The following is a 22,324-nucleotide window of genomic DNA, read 5'->3' as shown; positions in this document are numbered from 1 at the left end:
TAACTGTAAGTTACTAACTGTAAGTTACCTATAATGTACAATGTATTAACCTAAATTCAGGCCTATACGGGATTTTTTTCAGGTCTGATTTTCACTATTGCTTAAATAGTGCTTTACTGCGAAGGATCGTGTACATATACGTTTCATAACCGCAGTTCATATATATGTATTTCATATGTTTGTTGTTTGATTTATCATCTACGGGTTTATGTCGAATTAATTTGATGGCCGGCTCCCAGTTGGCTTGTTAGCTCAATTGGTAGAGCGCTGCACTAGTATCGCAGAGGTCAGTGGTTCGAATCCCATACAGGCCTGAATTTTTTTTTTTTCAGGTCCGATTTTCATTATTGCTTAAATAGTGCTTTACTGCGAAGGATCGTGCACATATACGTTTCATAACCGCAGTTCATATATATGTATTTCATATGTTTGTTGTTTAAGACAAAATGTATGGATCGCTAGGGAGTTACGAGATTTTGTGCCTCGTGCCTGTAAACAGACATTTAGTTTTGAGGACATTAAGAATTAGACGGTTAGAATCGAGCCATTGCTTCAGATTGCCCAAATCATGAGTCAGGGTTGAAAACAACTCATTAGGGTTTTTTGAGGGAAATGTGAGATTAGCGTCATCAGCGTAAATTCTCACGTCCTATTGGAGGTTACAGTTAGGGAGATCATTAATATATATATCTTATTAACCAAGCGCGAGGGCCGTACTGGGAGAATATCGGCCGGAGGTCTTGACAGTAGGGACCGAGCGTAGCGAGGTCCGTTCAAAAAAGACCGAGGGCCGATATTCTTCCAGTACGGTCCCGAGCAAGCTTGGTTAATAAGAGATTTATTATACGACTGAAGTTCAAAGGGACACAAGTGTGGTATCATTCGGGACCATTCGGGACAGTGCCGGTCCAATACTTAGAGAATATTGGAGCGGCAATAGAGCATTTTGATTGGTTGATTTTAGTTATTGGCCCTCTGACTGCCCGAGTCGTTTAATAAATATATATATATAAAAAGTAGGGGGCCAAGAGTTGAACCTGGAGGCAGCCCACAACCTATGAAACTAGTTTCAGAATTTACGTTTCTTATAACCGTAACCTGGGTTCTATCTGAGAGGTAGTCTCGGAAAAGATTGAGACTAACACCTTTAAACCCATACAGCTCCAATTTTGACAGAAGGATCTCATGATCAATAGTATCAAAAGCCTTCTTTAAGTCAATAAACAGAATGGCATTTGTCAATCCGTTGTCGATATCGAGATACTAGTTGTCTGTAATGTCAATAAGAGCTGAAGGGTAGAATGCATAGGTCTAAACCATTAAACCTGGTTAAAGATGGTTTTTTCAAAAAGTTTAGCAATTACAAAAAGAACAAAAAATTGGCCTGTAGTTGGCTGGGTCAACTTTCGAGCCAGTTTTGAAAATTGGAGTTGCTCTAGCACTCTTCCAGTCTTTAGGAATCATTCCCTTAGAAATAACTCTTCGAGTTATTCTGCTCTCCGGTGACTTTCAACTGCTTCCGACGACATCCGTCTATATCTCACCACTTTACTTTTATCCTATGACTTAGCGTTCGTTCCGAATATTTCCCAATTTTGGTAAATGACTTGATTTCTGGGCACCTGCGACAGAACATTCGGTGCCCAGCGGAGTATCATATTCTTCCAGGGAAGCTTCGGTAAGACATGCTTGTGGAAGTTCAGAGAGGATTATCACACACTGATTCATCGCACGATAAACAAGACGACCATGAGTGGAGGAGCAGCATTGGAGCGCTAATGTAAAGGTACTGATAACACGGTGCTACTGGTAAGATGCTACATGCAACAGTATTCGTTTTAGATGACTGCACCCGCAGCTAAAACTACTTATGTCACGCCAAAAGGCGGAAATAGCAAACTATTTGACGTGATGCCATATCTTAGAGAATAACAGCTCATAAACAGGGCCTAAGTTGTATTGTTCTTTCGAAAAGTCGATGGTCAAACTCTTTAGGTTTGACTATAAATATATCAAGAAATAATGGAGTAGCAAATTCAATTTTTGGTTTCGAAACGTTCTCTAGGCATTGTTTGCTACATCGGTCGTTCGTCTTTTATTATAGATATGCCGGTCTCCTTCATTTCCCTTAAAACCAAATTGTGAATAGACACTTCAAGAAACAACCTTTCTTTAAAAATTCGAAAGAAGCCGAAAAACAGTACAGTTGGACCTGTATTAAGCGTCACCATGTGAAGCAGTCACCCTGTATTGGGCGGTCGGTTTTCATAGTTCCGAAATTGTTACCTCTAAATTACTGTAATTTTCCCCTCTATTAAGCGGTTACTTCTATAAAGTTGTCATGATCACCGTCTGCTTTTCCTTAGTCCTCCGCCTCTATTGCACGGTTACTTGACGCGGAACTACTCATGACAAATAAAACGAAGAATAATCGTTCAAAAAAAACTTAATCCACGTGACCTTCCGAAATCAATGTTTGTAGTATTGTTTTAGCGAGCTTTTGTACAATAAGTGGCCAATTATGACATGATCTTTTTTTATCGTTTTTCTAAATACCCCTTTTCTGTAGAACTTGTATTTAGCAGTCACCCCGCTATTCCCTGTGGGTGACGATCATCAAATATTCGATTATGTAAGGTGCGTTATCAGGGTCAAAATTACCTTTCAAGCTTTATTCTAGTTTTGATTATGAAACCAATCGTTTTATTTACAAATATTTTCGAAACCAGTCTACCTTTTGGCAGTCATTTATGCAATAGTCCACACTTCGTAATGGTTTACCGCCGTAATAACTCAAGCGGGAATAACCCACGCATGATAAATAAAAAGATAGGATTTGAAATTAAAACTGAAATAAAGTTCGCATAGTAAATTTGACCCTGATAACCTTCATTAATTATAATCATCATATCAAAAATTCCACCTCTCTCCGTTGTGAGGATTATATGGGAAGAGAACAAACCCTGATTGAGTGAGTCTTGGTGATCGTAAAAAGCAGGGGGGGGGGTGTCCAGGTTCTAACCATCGCGATTCATGCTCGAATATACTATTTGTGATACATCGCGTTATCAGATCACGAAGTAACGAGATCGTGAATAAACATTTGGGTGACTTGCCAGAGCTCTGCTCAAGTTCAGACCGGGACCCAAATTGGAAAAACCAAAACCACCTCCGATACCAAATCCGAAAACCACTAATATCTGTGACAAAAAGCGAAAAGCAAACGCTAAAAAACTGAAAAACCGAAGCTTTTTGGTATCGAAACCGAAATACCGATATGAAAAATAGTCAAAACTTCAAAACCGAAAATTCTAATGCCCCTTCAGTAACAGAAACAAAAGGTCATAAATGTTTACCATCTCTGGTATGAAAGTAAACCGCAGAGGATTTTTGGGATCATCCTTTCTAGCCTGCAGTGCCGGCGTATTTTGGGCGCACGAGTGCACATCTTCGTATTAGGCCGCCATCTTAGATTTGGTAACTGTGGAGGATTGGAGCGAGGAAATATTTGCCGAGGGAGTAGGTGTTAAGTGGAAAAATGGGCAAGGGGGGAGAGAGAGGGGAAGGACAAATATTCTGGAAGATTTTGAAAACAAAAACACTCGGGCTAAAGCCGGAAAACGAATTTCCTGCTGAGCGCAAACTTATAGAAATTCCCTGCAGCATCTTAGTGACGTGGATTTTAAGAAGAAAGTCCATATTACAGTGCTCCCACGATTGACCTATGCTTAGGTTAGGGTTTGGCGTGGTATTTGGGTCGTTATACTGAAGAACGTATCCCTGCGATTACTCTCCTCCCATCCCCCTACCTCACCCTTGTGCTAACTTGGGGCTTGACTTATCCGCTTTGCATCGAAATTTTTGACAGTACTCCTCAGTTTTGTCTGCATAGGGTTGTTTACGTTTGATGGTTACATCAACAGCAATGTCAAGCCCGGCGCAAATGTCTCTTAGTTTTGCAACCGATAACTTGGTCGTGTTGAGTTTCCCTCCTAAGGTCATTTCGCATAGATTATATTTATCCCACATGATGGGGTGTCCTGGCAAAAGTTGCCGAGAAACCTCATTCGTCAATTCGTCGATGGTTGCCTCCTGGGTGGCACATTGAATCTCCTCTTCAAGATCATCATCGTTAAACAGAGACTTTTTTGCCGCAAGTCTGGAGAAGAATCCAGCGACCTGAGATGCAATCAGAAACTCTTCACTACTGAATATCCGTTTCCCTTGCGAGTCCACGGCAGACATCATAGAATGCGCAACTGATGCCGGATCACTTTTTCGCCCTGACCTTGTTGAAATTTCTCAGTCAGGTAGTTCTTTTGCTTTCGCGGCAAGCGTAAATCTTCATCTACGGGAAGCACTTGACTTCAGCGCCCAGCCCTTTGGTAGCATGTCGTGAGAAGATGGCGGTTCTGCAACTGCGTTCAGCTCGGGAACAGCTGCGTAGGCCCCTCAAGCCTTTGAGCATATCCAAAAGCAGCTCTTTCCAGTAGAGTATATCGCTCAAGAACACGTTGGTCTTTTCCACAGTCTAAATGCCGCTGCATTGATGAATATCTCACAAATGTTGTGACACAACCCTCCTCAGGACAGCTGAAGATCGCCACGTTACTGTCTTCCTCTTCGGTATGCACTGGTAGAACTGATGCTTCTGTGCGCCTCTCCTTGACAGATGGAAATGCCCTTGAGTAAGAGCGAGTAACTCCGGTAAGGGTTGGTAGGTCAGATGGGGATGGGCAATGCAGTCTCTCTGTAGGGGTGAGTTTACCATCGCCGATACCATACGCCCTCCAAACTAATAGCCCCTCTTCCTTGCACTCGACATTACTGAGCTGACTAATACCCTCTATCTTTGAAGATAGCACCGTCGGGACTTGGACAGTCTCACACAATGCTACGTTAACACCAGGAACTCCACCAGAAGAGAGTATCGCGTCTCTCATCTGCTCAGGCGTCTCAATATCATTTCCAGCGTCAAGATAAAGCCTCATGTGTGACTTTATAGTCGCAGCCTTCCGATCGCAGGCCGACTTGCCTCCTCGTGGATCAGAAAAATCTAGACGCCTGATCTTGACACCTTCTTCATGGCCAAGGGCTGCTGCACAGACGAGAGTGGTTCCGAAGTGGTAGCAGCCGGCATTATCCTGCCGATAACACAGGGTCTTGAACGCACAAGACATAGATTTGGGGCGAGTGACATAGAGAGGGATAGGGGTATCTGCCTAGCACGTGTCACACCCACCTTAAAGTCGCTTTTAAGGTACCACTTGCTTGCGTATAGATTATTTTCCTGCTGTTTCGCCCAACCCATGCCTTTTCCTACTTCTCCAAGGGTTTCAACAACATCACACAGATCGTCAAATGCTTCCGCAGCTGCAGCACTAACATAATCGAGGCCTTGAACCGATGTCCGAACAGATGCAGCACACTCGCTCAAAATCCGCAAAAGGATAGGGCGGCTTAGTGGCGTGAACCCAGACTCCTGGCAGTAAGTCATATACTGGATGACTATTCGCTCTGGGATAATCATCCGTATGACGTTTGGAACCTTGATAGTCTCTTTCGTCGATAACACGATTGTTCTTTCGTCAAAAGGAAAATCTTTGATAATACGAGGACTAGTGATAAACGTTATGGAGTGGTCTATTTGAGCAGTGGATACTTTCATCCTTGGCGTAGGAACTGTTAGTACTGGTGCTCCCCTTCCATATACTAAGCACTGGCGTCTGGCCTCCGTAAACCGATACTGAGATAAATTAGGTATCCAGTGTCGGAGCTTATTCAGTGTCAACTTATCAGCCATAATAGACAAGATTTACCGACGCGTCTCCCAGCTGTCGGCTACACGCACGGTAGCACTCGGCGAGTGTGCTCGTTATGGTTTCGTTTACTGAACTGTCTGTGGCTTCCTCTCCGTTACATTGTAAGGTTCTTTGTATGACACCAGAGGAATAGACTGCCTTGAAGAGAGAACCACTATCACTTGGAGCTATGTCTTGTAGAATTGTAAATACCTTGACCTGCCTTCCGCAAGTAGTAGCGTCGTATTCTTTCACTCGCTTCTTCCCAAGGCCGTTGTAGCCAAGAACAAATGGAACTGATTTCTCGAATGCGCAAATAATTATTGAGTGTGTCAGTGGTCTTGGACTTTGGTTCGCGCTTTGTTGTAGCTGGTGAGCTGTCAAAGGAGATCTCCTCAGAGGAGGACGAGTCGTCGCTAGGTGGCAGATAGAAGCTTCCTCCTGGGGTGGCTGGGGTACTGTGTTCAGGACGAGTAAGAGTTGTCTCCTCAGCCTAGAACAGCAACGCCAATTGCGCACGGTTCATGAGGCTTTTTCATGTTAATATATAATATGGAAAACAAGGCGTGGCGTAAATAATTGAACATCTTTCGAAACAACCACAACAATAGCGTCGGTAAGTGTAATCAGGGAGTAGATGCCTTTGTTTCTCCACTAAAATGCTCCACCTTAATGCTCCATTTTTCCAATTAAAATGCTCGGTCTCCCCCAAAAAAGTAACTAAAATGCTCGGATAATGCTCATTATACAAACGTTTTTTTTCAATTAATTTGAAAGTTTACACTTACGCACAAGTGTTGCAAGTAACGACAACATATACAGGTTTATGTGTTCTTCGTGACCTGTGTAACTTACATGGGTCACGAAGAAAACAAACATGGCCGCCTTTTGAGTCTCGAAAGGTAAAACCGCTGGCTTGTCCTCAGTCTCCAGCTCCACTCAGCTGTTTAAGGTTTTTCGTGAGTTAAAAGCGGGACTGAAAAACGTTAATTTCTATTTTATTTTCCCGCAAAAAATTAATTGTCCGGGAAAATGCCACTAAAATGCTCGAATAATGCTCAATGCTTTTGCCTCACTAAAATTCTCGAAAAAATGCTAGCATAATGTACAAAAGCCTATCAGGGAGTCTGATTGAAAAAGAGCGATGCAGAATAAGACTTGTGTGGTAACTTAATGAAATTCAGGCTTTGATCCTGTACATATAAAATCAATGGTATGTGAGAGACTCCCAAAATAGCTAGTACTTACCAAAGAAAGCTCATGAATACTCTCTGAAAGGGCAATAAGTTGTGGGTCTTGGCAACGCGCCAAACCCCATCGCCACCCAATGCCCAGCGAAGAGCGATGAGCGGGACAAACATCCATTTCAGAAATGTTGGAAGGAAACCTGAAAATTGAAGACTTTGCTAGAATCAGTTCCACTTCAGTGGCTACGCTACTGCCAGTCATCAGCCCAAGAGAGCTTTTTTGGCGTTGATATATCTTTGTTACAAGTTAGCAAGGGAACTAAATCTTGGACTTTAGTGCTTTGAGGGTCTTGACCGCATTGGCCACCAACTAGTCCTAGCTCTGAAACGAGCAATTTCTTTCCATTTTCCAATTCTTTAACCGATGACGCAGAGCAAATGACTCAATTTCGGCAGAAGTAAACACATGCGTCCTAATTACTCGGGATGCTAAATTGTAAATAATGTTTAATTTTTTGCGGGAAAATAAAATAGAAATTAACTTTTTTCAGTCCCGCTTTTCATTCACGAAAAAACCTCATACAGCTGAGTGGAGCTGGAGACTGAGGACAAGTCAGCGGTTTTACCTTTCGAGACTCAAAAGGCGGCCATGTTTGTTTTTTATTCGTGACCCATGTAAGTTACACGGGTCACGAAGAACACATAAACCTGTATACGTTGTCGTTATTTGCAACACTTGTACGTAAGTGTAAACTTTCAAATTAATTTAAAAAAACGTTTGTATAATGAGCATTATCCGTGCATTTTAGTTACTTTTTTGGGGGAGACCGAGCATTTTAGTGGGAAAAATGGAGCATTAAGGTGGAGCATTTTAGTGGGGAAACAAAAGCATAATGTACAAAAGCCTACTCCCTGGGGTGGGATGGGTGGGTAAAAGAAAAAAAGGGGTTAGTTGTCAATTGGTACGAAAGTTCTGTTCCTTTCTCCTGCCATTCCTGTGGCGAATGAATTAAACTTAAACTTAAACTGAATTGGCGAACGGTATGTGGTTTCTGATCGGTAACGATATTAGACGGTCTAACCATTTGGTTTAAAATAGATCAATTATGTACGAGTATAGATATCTATTTTATAATGCAAATTTAGAAAAGAAAGGAGCCATGTTTTTGGAAAATAGATCTTCGTTACTAGTTCAACAACAACTTGCCTCAGAGCGATTAAACCGAAAAGAGTGTGATGCCACATTAAAATGACAGCTAGTAGATCCAAAAGTGCTGTCGGTGCTAAACGCTAGGGAGACAATTTTACGAATGTCCCCATGTCTTTATCAAAAGGAAAAAAGGACAATATAGTAGTTATCACATTGTAACGTTTGTTTACGTTCGAATGATAGAAATTACATATCATTATTTAGAAAAGTCTGATTTTTTTTTCCATCTGTGACGAAGAAATAAACTTTATGAGGCAATTTAACAATGACTTCACATTTAGGCACCCGCAGGATTATCCTTTTTCGGCTCTCCTAAATTTGATATCGACAAAGTTGCATTTAAATAGCTGTTAATTGCCGACTAATTTATGATTCGACATAAAAGTTGGTGTTAGGTTTTTTTTCTAGCTGAACAAAAGCACTTTTTATCCACAGTGGCTCTGACCATCGGGAAATTAGAGCTTAGATGAATTATGAGATACCGAATTGAAACTTAATAAAATTTTACCTTTACAGTATGAACCACGTGCACTTAGATATGTAAACGTTTCTCTTTTTTTCTTCTCTCTTTTATTTTTTTAAAAGAGAAAAAAAATGGCTTTAGCTGCCTTCGTTCACTTTGTAAGTCGCGGTATTCAGATCCCACAATAGTCCTATGCTTGTTTTTTTGCATCGCAGAAACCAATGTAGACACAACTAGGTTTTATCCTATGACCTGTTCGGCCTCGCATTTGCAACCCGTAGAAAACCCTAGAGAGAGCTGACGTCAGTAGAGCTGGAAGGATTGACGTAAGCTGATCCGGAAAAGGCTTTCTGGCCCTGCACTCACACAGTTTCAAGTTTATGACGCTATTTTCTAAGTGTTGACAATATTTGTTAAAATCAAACGACTGGAAGATATAGACACGGTGAACGAAGTTCTTAACCCCAGTCATCCTGGCGCGTGATTCCGGCTTGTGCCCGGCTTTTCTTATCTCCTTTTATTGGTAAAGAAACAAAGAATAAAATTATTTTGCCACCTGATGAGGAACACTATATATTGTAAATATTTCTACGGATCCATTAAATTTCATTTGTCATTACGCAAGAAGTGAAGAATTTATTCAGCTTACAATCCATAATTTTCTTTCTGAACAGCTGTATACCACTTATAAAATGATGATGTTGCAATGAAAACGCCTTGTTCGATTCTGAAGGTTATCGCCGGAAAATTCTAAAGAATCCGAGGACTCATAAAAGAAAGTTGTTTGAGATAAGGTAGGCTTTATGGCAATTATTTCTTTATCAATTCCCTTTCACCTTTAAATTTTTCTGGCGACTGATGTTGAACGATATGTTTCTACGGATTCAGCCTAATTTCAGGGAGAAGTGACAACAAGATAGAGTTTTAGAAACAAAATGCCGTCTAAAATATTAGCCTTGAAGGCCATCAATTATAACACTCTTATGGCATTTTTATTTGAAAGGTTTCTTTTGCTATTGATTTTTGCAAAGATATTGTCAGAGCTAAGTACATTTCTTATTACGCTCATGTGTCCTACTGAAGGAGATTAATTTATTGGTTAAGGTTACTCGACTGTACAACTCAGCAGATAATAGGCCAACATAGGTGAGTAACGTTCTTGATATTCTTTTGAATCCTGATAAAATCTGTTTTGAAGTTGGACAAACGAAAATATATCGGCCTTTGTCACGCACCGATATGTCACAAGAAAAATATTCTGAATTTCGTTAAATTTTCGCAAAGCTTGGTTCGTTGACATCTGAAAAATATTGTAACCAACTTTATCTAATCCGACAAATTTTCATACCCCATCAATTCATTTTAGTAAGGGTAAAAATATAACCGCATTATTTTCTGCCGCAATATTCAGCCTGAATTTTGCGGCCGCCTGGCGAGTCTTACAAGGAAAAATTAATTACAACAGATAATAAGATGTCTAAAAATTTCACTGAAAATTACAAGCAGAAGGAAAAGTGTGCAATTCAAAGCAAGAGCTAGCTAGGGAGGAAGAAAAACGGAAGTGTGTACAAGCTCTTTTTTTTTTACCTAAGGCGACTTTTTGCTAGTTCTCACTCCTGGTTCTTAACGTTTATCGAAAAGTTTAAAAAAATTCGTTTTTTTGTTGTGCGATGCGTTATGCGATGCAAACAAAATATGCAAATTGTCATCCTCTGACAAAACGCGGAAGACACTGCTTGAAGCCGGCAATGATTATGATGTCACCAGTCTCCCTTAAACACTCTTTCAGTATCTCGCGTTCGTTTTAACATTCATATTTTCTTTTTCGACTACGGCAGATAACTCAGACACGAGGTTAGATAATTTATGATATCATGCGAAAACAGAATTCAGTAAAGGCTTTATTTTACATATTTTAAACAATGAGATTTTATCTCTGAGTTGCAAAAGTTTGACAAAACTACACAAATGAGGGGCTTGGAAACCAGGCAGAATTTGAAATTTACATGATAAATGGAATTGAGATTGTAGAGATGAGCTCTGATTGGTTGAGGATTTCATAATATCTCGCTATAATCAACTCGTGCGAGGTGACTATAGCCTTGCAGGAGAGCTTAACTTTAAAAATGGCTACCTCGTGTTGTGTGAGGAAGTGATAAACGCGATAAAAGAAAATTACATTACCAAGAGCAAATAAGATGCTTAGAGATTGGCATTACACTTTTCAAAAGAAACATATGAAGTTTTGCTGATGTAGTCAAATAAACCTATTAAATCTGCTAACTTATCTTCATACGAGTCATCAACAGAATTTTAAAAAATATGCACTGTGGCTTGACTTCGCGAACGAAGATTGGGAAGGTCGTCCACGTTGATGTCGGCTGCAGGCAAGCTCGTGGCTGACCAGACCGATCCGGGAAAGGCAGATCCGCGGGCAGTATCTGCAGAGAAAGCCGTGATGTCCGGAGTGATGGTGGAGGCCGCGCGGGCCTTTCTCCTCTGTCGCTCGTCTTTAAGTACCTTACGTCTATCCTCCTCAAATTGGGAAGTGGTTTGGTTGATTGTGTGGCGACAGGTACCATGTTCGGTAGCCAGGTCAGACCACTCCTTGTGGTCGATGTTGCAGGTGCTGAGTGACTTCTTTCGGCTGTTCTTGAACCTCTTCTTTGGAGCCCCTCTCTCACGATGTCCGGTTGAGTTCACCGTACATGACAATCTTAGGTCGGTGGTGGTCTGCCATTCGGGAAACATGACCAGCCCATCGGAGCTGGTGCTTCAAGATCGTGGCTTCAATGCTGGAAATCTTGGCCTGCTCCAGGACTTCGACATTGGTGTCGAAATCACACCAGTGGATGTTAAGGATGGTGTGCAGGCAGCGCTGGTGGAAGGGCTCGAGGAGGCGGATGTGGCTGCGGTAAGTGACCCACGACTCAGAGACGTAGAGAAGGGTGGTGAGAACAACAGCCCTTTAGACGCGGATCTTTGTTTTGCTTGTCAGGTTGTTGTTGTTTCACACTCGTTTGTATAGTCTGTTGAAGGAGCTATTAGCCCTTGCCAGTCTGTTGTCTATTTCCTTGTCCATCTTGGCGTCGGATGAGATGGTGTAACCCAAGTAGGTGAACTAATGGGTTTATTTCAGTTCTGTGTCGCCTATGCTGATGTAGGGAGGGGTATTCTACTTGAGGGGCAGGCTGTGGTGAAGAACTTCTGTCTTCTTGAGGCTGACCTCGAAGCCAAACAGCCGCGAGCTATCTGCAAAGCATGACGTAATGCGCTGAAGGGCTCGCTCAGTGTGGGCAACAAGGGCGTGCATCGTCGTCCGCGAAGAGATCTCGTATCAGCCTCTCCTGGGTCTTTGTGTGAGCATGGAGTCGCCGTAGATTGAAGAGACTACCATCCAGACGGTACCTGATGTACACCCCTTCGTGAACATCCAAGTCCACAGTAGCTTGCTTGAGCATCATGCTGAAGAAAATGCTGAAGAGCGTCGGTGCCAGGACGCAGCCCTGCTTCACGCCGTTGGAGGTAGGGAAGGGTTCGGAAAGGTCGCCGTTGAGTCTGATCTGGCCGCGTTGGTTCTCATGCAGCTGGATAACCATAGGTAGAAATTTGGCGGTGACAGCCAAGAAGTTCGAGAATAAGCCATAGACCAGACCTTCTCAAGCTGTTAAAGGCTTTTGTAAGGTCAACAAAATGACATAGAATCCTTGGTTTTGTTCACGGCACTTTTCCTGAAGTTGGCGGAGGACGAAAACCATGTCTATCGTGCCTCTGTTGGCTATGAAGCCACACTGGCTCTCGGGCATGTTTTCTTCGGCAATGGTTGGTACAAGCCTGTTAAGCAGCATCCTGGAAAGTGACGGAAAGTAGTGTGACGCCCCGGGTGTTGGAGCAGTCAGAATTTACACCCTTGTTCCTGTACAGGGTTATGATAGTAGCATCACGAAGATCTTGTGGCAGCTTGCCCTGCTCCCAGCAACAGACGAGGAGAACGTGAATTTTGTTAAGGAGCGCTGGACCCCCATTCTTCCAAAATGTGCGCAATGCTTTCTTTATTTACAGAATTTGCTTCAGAATTGAAAGCACATGAGCAACTATACTAAAAAAATTATATATTCGCCTCAGGTTCAATGAACTTGTCAAATGATTTTGAGTACAATTTGATAAATATTTGATAAATTGGCATGTGTAATTTTTTTTCAAAGACTAACAAAATTGCGCGAGCCCGTTTGTGATATTTGGTCTTAAAATTTACCGCGGGGAACTTTAGGATTGAACCGGCAAAGGGTCTTGACCCATTGAGCGACCGTACCTATAAAATGAAAATGAGCAAGGAAAGGCGTTTTCCAAGCAGGAATTCGATAAAACAAAAAAGAAATGGGACTTATGAACTATAACTTTCTGCTGAAAAGTAATCCGTTGAATTTGGGCGAGGAAATGGCGACTGAACTTTGTGATCACATATTTAGTTTTCTATTGCATTAAAGGAGCCTAGGCGAACGGTGAGTTACAGGCTCAATATTCACTGATTCGTGACTCGTGAGAGGTGTTCAAAATCTCCTTGGAACAACCTTAACAAGTTTTATTGCTGTCCTAAGCAGCTATTGAAACGAACGAGTTGTAAAAACTTACGAATTGCTCGGTACGACTGATAGGGAAACAGATGTCGTCCTCATGACGGAGAGGGGTTTTTCTAAATGGACCTAGATAATATTTACTATAACGTGCCGAAGGAGGGATGTACGACCCTGACCAAATTTTGGTTGCCTCAAAGGTTTCGAAGGGCTAACTCATTATAATATCCGCAGCATTAGGAATGCTTGTTAGCTGTTATCAGACCCTTATCAAATGTTTGTGGGAAATGCCCTAATACCTCTCAACTACTTTGAACAGAAAAGGGGCTCTCATATGGTTTCTTCATCGGGATGTATAACCTGGATGGTGGTGGGCCTGACTGAATCTGTCACCATAGTGACACTGAATGCCTTAACAGTGGCTGCCTTTTTAAAGGACTGTAGTCTTCGTAAACGGGCCATGTAATTGGTGATAAATCTTGCTGTTGCAGATATGTTATCTGGGGGAATTTCTGCATGCGAACTCTTCTATAACTTTGGAGAGATATGTGATTTTTGGAGGTACAACGAAGCGTTTTGGTACATACTTCAGGCTCTTCTCCAGGGATTCTCCCTTTGTTCGTTAAAAAAACATGACTACAATTTCTGTAGAGCGTCTGATTGCAACGTTTTTGCCCTTCAGACATCATTTTTGTGGGAAATATTTTGCCCTTCAGACATCATATTGCCACAAAGTCGGTCTACTGGATTCTCATAGTCGCCGACAGCACTGCTTTTTTCATGTGCATTAACAATAATGCACCAATATACAGTTAAACCAGCTTATCGTTTCTTTTCCTGGAGTTCATTCATTTCAATTTGTCTTCTTGTCATCTGTGTATCTCACATTTCTATTTGAGTTAAAGTTCGCTTTAGAAATCAGCCTCGACATCATGGTGCGGCCAATAGGGAAAGGAAACTGGCCATGACATTGTTTATCGCGATTTTTTCTCTCTCTCCTACTGTGGCTGCCTTATGCTATAACCACTTTTCTGTATTTTGCCACTGACATTTTAAGTTCGCTGTCTGAAATAGCTTTTTTCCGTTTACATTACGGTACAATTTTCCAGGTCTTTACAAACTCTCTTTTTAATCCGACACTATATATTATGAGAATGCCAGATTTTAGGCTAGCTTTGATGATGTTGTGTCGCCATCGACCTCAGCCGCAAAGACGTGTTCAAATGATTACCCTCCGTGAGATTAACCCCCATATTTGAACATTAGCACTGGTCTGGATATTTATCTGCGTTCGTTCTGTGAAGACAAGTTTCAATAGGGAGTCTGCTCTAAACTCTCCAATCTCAGCTCTAAATCCCTTCCCACCTTCTCCCCTTAAAAAAAAAAAAAGAAGAGAAAAAAAGAAAAAAAGGAAAAAAGAAAAGGGTGGAACTTGAATTAATCATGACTGTGTTAGCGATCAGTCATTATTTTTCGCATGGGGGAGGGGGAGGGGGAGGGGAAGTTCTCTTTAGGGAATTCTCTGGTTTTCAGGGGGAATGGAGGGGGGATCATTGGTCAACAACAGAGTTTAAAGTGAAGACCATAGAAAATTGACCGTTTATGACCGGTCCCCTTCGAACTCACTTTATATCGCTATATTCCCATTGGCTCCAGAAACGCTGTTTTCTCAAAGTAATTTTAGGACTACACTCACCCGGACGATCACACAACACTTTCACATGTTACCCCCGAATTCAAGCCATTTACTGAATCAAGGGTTCTTAAGTTGAGTTCTTCGTAGGCTTGTTTGTTGTTAAGTTGATGATCATTTCCTTTTGTTTTCGTGACCTTAATATTTTATCCAGGGTGATACTGTCAGGAGAAATAAGATGTCAGTCTTTTAGCCGGTTTAAGGAGTTTAGAACGACAGGACTGCTGGGTGAGCTAGGAACCCGCTATTTATCTGTTGGATATACAAAAAATCAGGAAAAGGTAGTGATTACCTAAATTGGTTATTTCTTGATTAAGACTGATACAGTACACATCATCTAACGATAAAACAATGGTACAAAATGAAGTAAAAAAGATAGGAAATAGGTAGATGAGTATTATAAATGAATTAATAAGTAAATAAATGAATAAAATTCGATGAATAAATATGAAATGGGCTCCATTTTCTCCCGCGAGTGGATACGAATGTCAAGCTTGCGAGTTTAATAAAACAACAACCGTCCAGCAACGAAGTCCGAAGCCCACGAGAAGATGGCGAGTTTTTCCCATCTGTTTGTCTCGCTTTCTTTCCCTTTATCTTAGAGAATAGAACGGGGAACGATGAAAAGGAACACTGAACAGAAAACGGGAAACGGACAATACGAAACAGAAAATAGAGAACTGGGAACGGGGAAAGGAGAACAGGAGCTTGGGACCGAATGTACTACGACTAGAAATCGGGTCTTCGGAAAGGGGAGAGGTTCGGTGACTTCATGTAAGTCATATGGCGTCTCCAATCACCTTAAGTCGCTTGTTAGTTATTCTTCTATTTTAATTTTTCATGTTTTTTCCTATTCTTTCCTTATCTAGGTTTTTTTTTACAAAGTTTGTCAAGTTTCCAAAAGTGCATTAGAGAAGTGGATTTTGTATTTCGTATGCAGTGAACGAATGTCATTACCAAATTTATCGCACAAAACACCTAGAGTTGTGTGTTCTTACGATCCTAGAGCAGGACTTTGCTACGTATCACAAATAAAATCACGAAAAGACGACACATTTCTAATTTCAATGCAGCCTTTGCCAGTAACGGAAAGAGAAAAACTGGAATGAATCTGCTTCCTAAAAGCAGGGGACGGAATCATGCAAATATCTTATCTTTTCCGCCAGCTCAATCGCTTTCCAAACCTGGCCTCCAGGAAATCACCTCAGTGTAACCTACCTTTCCCCAAATTGAATAACTTAAACAAATGTTTAACGATGCAATTGCCTAACCGATCGGACGGTGTGCTAAAGACAGGAATTCTTTCCATTCGGCGTCTTAGCCACAGGCAACAGTCATCCTTTAGCGTCGCGTGATTCAGACTTATTGCGCCAGGCTTTTCTCATGTCGCGTGTAATTAGTTAAGAGATAAAGAATAAAAAAAGAAGGCGTCGATATTTTAGACATATGAGTACACTTTATTATTAAGCTCACAGTCTATTTTTTCTTTATTGAACAGCTTGCACGGCTTACAACATGCCAATGCAATGCAAATACCTTTATTCGACTGAGAGTGTTATCGCTGGAAGAAGAGAGTGTTACCAAGAACCCGAGGATCCATGTAAGAACGTTGCATAAGGTAAGGTAAGCTTTCAATATCATTTACCAACAAATTTCTCTAAGGCTTAAAATTATTTTGATAATAGACGAGGAACACCATCCTTTTTCAGTGTTTTATGTATTTAACCTAAATTTGAAAACAAGGTAGTGTTTCGGTGATGAATACAATATTTCGACAATTTAGTTTCTAATACTAGGACCATAGGACATCTTTTAGAACTATTTTGATGTAAATTCGATAGTGCATTCTTTTTTATTTGTCTTTGTAAAAATATTTTCAGAATACACTTTTTCATACGAGAATTTAGCATTAACAAAACTTAGCCGGAGAGCATGCACGGACTGTCTACAGATCTTACTACATATTTTTGTTTTGTTCGCGACAGAAGATCCTAAGGACATTTTTACGTTCGAATTTTGAAAATCACCCAAAACCTTTCTCGGGCGGCATTAGATTGAAGGAAGCCTATAATCTATTGCCGTCTTTAAAGATGTAACATATGAAAATCAACATCTCTCGTGACCGGAATAAATTGATATTTAAAAGGAAAACTGCTGAAAAGAAGCGGAGTTAACCAGCGGCTACAGTTGATATCTTTGATGGGTAAAGTTTTAGATATAGAAGGTCAATTTTCGACACTTGCTTGTATGATTTCGTGATCGAAGGCAAAAATGACAACAGTTTTGTGTTAAAACCGTTTGATATGCTTCTTTTGTTATTAGGCTTTGTAAACTTTTGTAAGAAAATATTTTTCTACGCCCACATACACTAAGAGAGATGTGCATCTGCTGGAAAGCAAGCATGGACAGCCTTTTTTTTCTTTCATTTTCAATTTCATCGGTAACTTTCAGTCGGTGAAAAAAGGGAAACTCTTTATACAATTTGTGAAAAGTAAAAGGCAAGGAGAACAAAACAAAAACAAGAAATAGACAACTTTCAGATATGGAAACTTAGTGACGCAGAGTTGAAGAAAGCCCAATCTGTTGCCAGCTTTAGTATTATGACTTATGCAAATCAACATCATTCCCAGCAGGCCGATAAAACGAATTAGTATAAGAACCATGCGAAATAAATTAGCGCCAATATCTGATGTGTCGGTCTAAGTAAAGTGGAAAAAAATTTTTCCAACTTTATGCGGACCAATTCTAAATTACAGTAATGATAATAAACGTGATTAAAAAGATGCTACTCATCGTAATAAATATCGACAACTGTCAGATACAATGAATATATGAAGTTCATATATTTTGAACTGCGGTATTAGATACGTATAATGCACGATCCTCGCAGCAGATAGCGCTATTTATGCAATAGCGAAAATATTCATTGTATCTGATTTATCACTTTCACGGGCTTATTACGAATCAACTTAACGGCCTGCTCCCAGTTGGCTTGTTAGCTCAGTTGATAGAGCGCTGCACAAGTATCGCAGAGGTCAGTGGTTCGAATCCCGTACAGGCCTATTTTTTTTTCAGGTCTGATTTTCGCTATTGCATAAATAGCGCTATCTACTGCGAGGATCGTGCATTATACGTATCGACAACTATGATAATAATAAGGATTATAAGAGTGACGATAATAATAATAATTAAAGAAGCGAAATAGAAATGAAAAGACCAAGAAATATGTTTTTTCTTTTTGGAAAGACGTTACTCCCGCTAGCGAGGTTTATAATAAAATTATCTCATTGCGGTAGAAACGGCGTATAACTTTTGGGATGCCGCAGAAGAAATGTGATTGTAAAGCTTCGCGTCGACTTAATATCTTTTTGAAAGACGCAATATAATGGACAAAAATTATGTTGCCCAATACTCGAAGCACTTCGTTTATCCTAATTTAGTCCGTTGGATTGCTTGAATGAAATAAAAGGTCAAAAATGAATGAATAAATAATAATAAAGGAATTAACAAGTAAATACAGGAGTAAAGGAATAGACTATATAATCAAACCAAAAACACTTGTTGTGTAAGATTACTTTTCGAAGTCTATTTTCCTTTTCTGTTAGCCTTCTTTATTTCTCTATAACTTCATTCATTTTTTCAATCTTTATTTTGGTAGACAAGATGTCAAACCTGGAGCTACCAAGTCGAAGCTTACTTACTGTTATATTTGAGGCAGGTATCTGCCTTTCCCTAAACATCACAAGTATCATTGGAAACAGTCTGGTTTGTATAGCAGCTTATAGAAACACAAACCTGCGGTCAGTCACCAACCTGTATATCATTGCCTTAGCAGTCAGCGATCTCTTGTGCGCAACAATTGAAATGCCTTTAGCTTCTTTAACTCTTATTATTGGAAGATGGGACTTTGGCGACGCCGCATGTGAAATTCAAGGATTTTTTGATGTTTTCACCACATACGCCACCCCAGCAATCCTTGGTTTGACAGCAGTTAATCGCTTTGTGAAAATTGTGAAAACGGAGCTCCAAATGAAATATTTCTCGCCCTTCAGAGCCAAAATTTGGCTATGTTGCGTTTGGACTTCTCTTGTGCTTTACCTATTGGTTGGTCGTGCGAACAATATGCTCAGTTTTGAATTTGTACCTGGCTTTGAAGTGTGCGCCCTTGGTTTCGCCAATCAGAGTGTTCGAATCGCTCATTTTTGCATAACAGGTGGGTTGTTTTTCATTGTACCACTATGCAGTGGTATGTTCAGTTACTACAAAATATTAACCAGTACCCATCAACATCAAAGAAACATAGCCCCATCACTCCGTGACATGACCAGTTGTGGAGGAAGGAGTTCATTGAAGGAGATAAACGTTACTCGAGTCCTATTGTGCGTGGCCGCTGGATTTCTGTTTTGCTGGATACCAATGTGGGCATTCATCCTTTGGAAGCGTTTTTCTCCAGATACCTGTCCTAGAAGAGCAGCAAATCTCGTTACTTTTTTTCTTTTTGTAAGTGCTACGATAAATCCTTTCATTTACGCTTTCACAAATTGTGGTTTCCACTCAGAATTTCGCAAACTGCTGTGTTGCTGCCATGCATCAAACGAAGGTGCTGCGGCTGATTTCAACGAAATCAGAGAGATTGAAGACGAAGCGAATGTGTAAGGTCAAGAGAGAGCTTTTTTTCTTTTGGTAAGACTACAGTTTTCAAAAGGGCGAAATAATTATTTACATTTTTAGGTGCACTATGAATAAGCCCTTTTAACCTGGGTTGTGTCTGCAAGGCTGCTGTAACAGACAGGGAACATTCCAGTTTATCGTAAAAACATGAAAAACCCTATTTATTTTCAAAGAATTTAGAACTGCTGGAACTTTTCTATGGAAACTTTGGTGTTCTCGTGTGTACAAAAACTTTCCCTTTGAACATCATGAAACTCCATATACATAATCATATTCAGGAAGAAGAGTAGTCAGAAAGTCTTAAAAGTAACTGATTCTATTTTTGTTCTTGTATGAAGGCAAGACAAAAGGGATAAAGTAATATTTATATGCCTCTATATGAAGGTGTAGTTTGATCGTCCGGGTGAGTGTAGTCCTGAGAAGGACTGTTGTCGGTGGCAGTGACTGACGTTTCGACAACCTGTGCGGAAGTCATCATCAGAGAATGCTGTACCGCCAATCAGCCACAGAGAAAGGTTCAAACCCTTTCCCTCCGTGAGATTAAAACCGACACACTTAAATTTAAATAGTCTGGGAGAAAAGACCATTAGCATGGGTCTGGATATTATTTCTTAGTACTTGTTCTGTGACGGCAAGTTTCAAAATGAAGTTTGCTCTAAATTCTCTAATTTCTACTTTAAATTAAAAAACAAAAAAAACAAAAAAAACAAAAAAAAAGAGAAAAAAAAAGGAAGAGAGAGGGAAGTGGAGGCGTTAATTGAGTTAATCAGCCTACATTACGGATCATTCATTATTTATCTTCGGGGGGGGGGGATGAAGACGTTTTTAGGGAATCATTTGGTTTTCAGGGTGAATGGTGGGGGAACCTGTCGTCAACAACAGAGTCTAAATGGAGGGGGGGGGGGCTAGAAAAAATTGAATGTCAGTGAGGAGTGATCGTACAGGTTAGAGTAATCCTGAACAGGAGTGTAGTTGGCAAGCATGATCGACGCTTCGCACGTTAACCGGAGCCACTTCACTCTCAAGGCGCCTTTTCAAGTTTAGGGAACGTCAATCATCGTTACCGACAGGACGACATTGAACGGATTACCACTTTGGTCTGGGTTTATCGACAAAGAGTGACGCCAGTCCGTCATGAGACAACCACAAGAACAACTTTTGACGGCGCCAGGATATATGTGTTATTTGCCAGCCGGGAGATCCTCATTGGGAAAAACTGTGCCCGAGATCATGGATACCGGTCGAGGCCCTAGACCGAGGGCGGTACTCAAAACAGAGGGCACAGTTTTTCCAAAATTATTAAATAACAAAATTGTTTTTAGGTCGCGTTTCAATCGTTTACAAAACAAATTCAGTACCACCAAATCTATTTCGAAATCAGTTTTTACGGAAAAACCAAAGTGATTTGAGAGCGTGAGAGACGAAAGAATTAAAAATTATTTATCGCCAAAAGGTCGTGACCGAAGTCTTTGCTCCAAAATTCTGCCCGGCCGGCAAAATGAGATATATTTGTGAAAAAATTGCAACGAAGCTTGAGATGTTCTGCAAAGTCACTCAAGGGAAACGGATACCGCCCGCTATGAGCGTTGCCGGATGGGGAGAATACTGCCCGCTCTCGGAACCAATCAGATTGCAGGATTTGTAGAATTCCGCCCGCTCACGAGCTGAGAAAATAATAATATAAGTTATTACGCAATTGTCTTTTTTCTTGGTTTTCGTTTTTGTTTTATATAAAATAGCTTTCTGAATTATGCTTATATTACGTGCTTCTTTTGTTTCATTCGTTATTTTTGTTTTGTTTTGTACACTTGGGTTTGTATTGTTGTGCGGTATGGTTGTGCGCCAGTTCAGGATTAGTTTTGTGGTAGTTCAAAGTTAGTTCGTGTCCATTTAATTTTAGTTCGGGTCTGTTTCTCAGTGTTTAAGTCGCGACCGCTGTTTAATTTAGCGCTTTGTTTCGCTTTGATCGCTTCTATCACTTCGCTTCATGTTTTGTTTATTTTCGCTTGGTTCCGTTTTTGTCAAAGGAATAATAAATGTAAGCGAGTAGAGTCATCGTGACTACAACTTTATTTTGCAATTCCACAATCATCCTTTTATGTAGATAAAACATACAGGCAGTAGCTGCAGCTGCTCATTAAAAAAATAGCTTTACCTTCTGCATCTTAATATCAATATGCATTTTCTCTATACTGTTCTCAAGATATATTTCCAATGGCAATGACAGGAAGGATTTGTTTCACAGTGAAAGGTTCTCAATTGGTGATAATTTTCTTTATTCTCGTGACTTTAATGTTTGATTTATTGGTGATATTGTAAGGAGAAAAGAAGATGCCTACCTCTAATAGCAATTGAAGGGTTAACAGCTGGACTGGTCAGGTGACCGCTATTTATCAAAGAATCACATAGTTAAATAAAATCTGATTGGTTAACGAAGCGAGGTGAATTGCGAGCTGAAAACGGAAACAAGTGATATTATTTCGCATCTCTTGTTTTGCGCTCAGTATGAAAACAATCTATGTTATCCGTTTTTTCTCTTTTTTTTTACTTTACATTCAGTTTTGCGATTCAAGGAAAATCTATTACCTGACTCTTGAATTCCGAGTTAAATAGCACTTGAAAACCGATATTGCAATCATCACTTCGCGATTCGTGTGATATCGGTTTTTGCGTGCAATTGTTAAACGCGGAATTCTCTCGTCAGCTAATGAATTTTCCTATAATA

The 22,324-nt window shown here is 40.5% G+C and overlaps 1 protein-coding gene and 1 pseudogene across 2 annotated transcripts in view; both read left to right on the top strand.

Annotated features, from left to right (window-relative positions):
* Nucleotides 1-19,978, top strand: part of LOC148736417 (allatostatin-A receptor-like) — a 44,249-nt gene extending 24,271 nt beyond the window's left edge. The window contains exons 1-2 of one of the 2 annotated variants that reach the window (XM_088753583.1): nt 16,386-16,546; nt 18,587-19,978. In XM_088753583.1, the coding sequence (XP_088609709.1) occupies nt 18,592-19,584 (993 nt within the window). In that variant the 5' untranslated portion in view covers nt 16,386-16,546; nt 18,587-18,591 and the 3' untranslated portion in view covers nt 19,585-19,978. Of the gene's footprint in view, nt 1-16,385; nt 16,547-18,586 lie in introns of those variants that run through there. The other variant, XM_088753582.1, reaches the window with a different exon arrangement.
* Nucleotides 11,411-14,494, top strand: LOC111341312 (uncharacterized; annotated as a pseudogene).
* Nucleotides 19,979-22,324: the final 2,346 nt, after the last annotated feature.

The sequence above is a fragment of the Stylophora pistillata genome, chromosome 3 (genome assembly GCF_964205215.1).
Source record: "Stylophora pistillata chromosome 3, jaStyPist1.2, whole genome shotgun sequence".
Classification (NCBI taxonomy): Eukaryota; Metazoa; Cnidaria; class Anthozoa; order Scleractinia; family Pocilloporidae; genus Stylophora; species Stylophora pistillata.
Note: the sequence above shows the minus strand (reverse complement) of the source record. Positions and strands in the feature narration are given on the sequence as shown.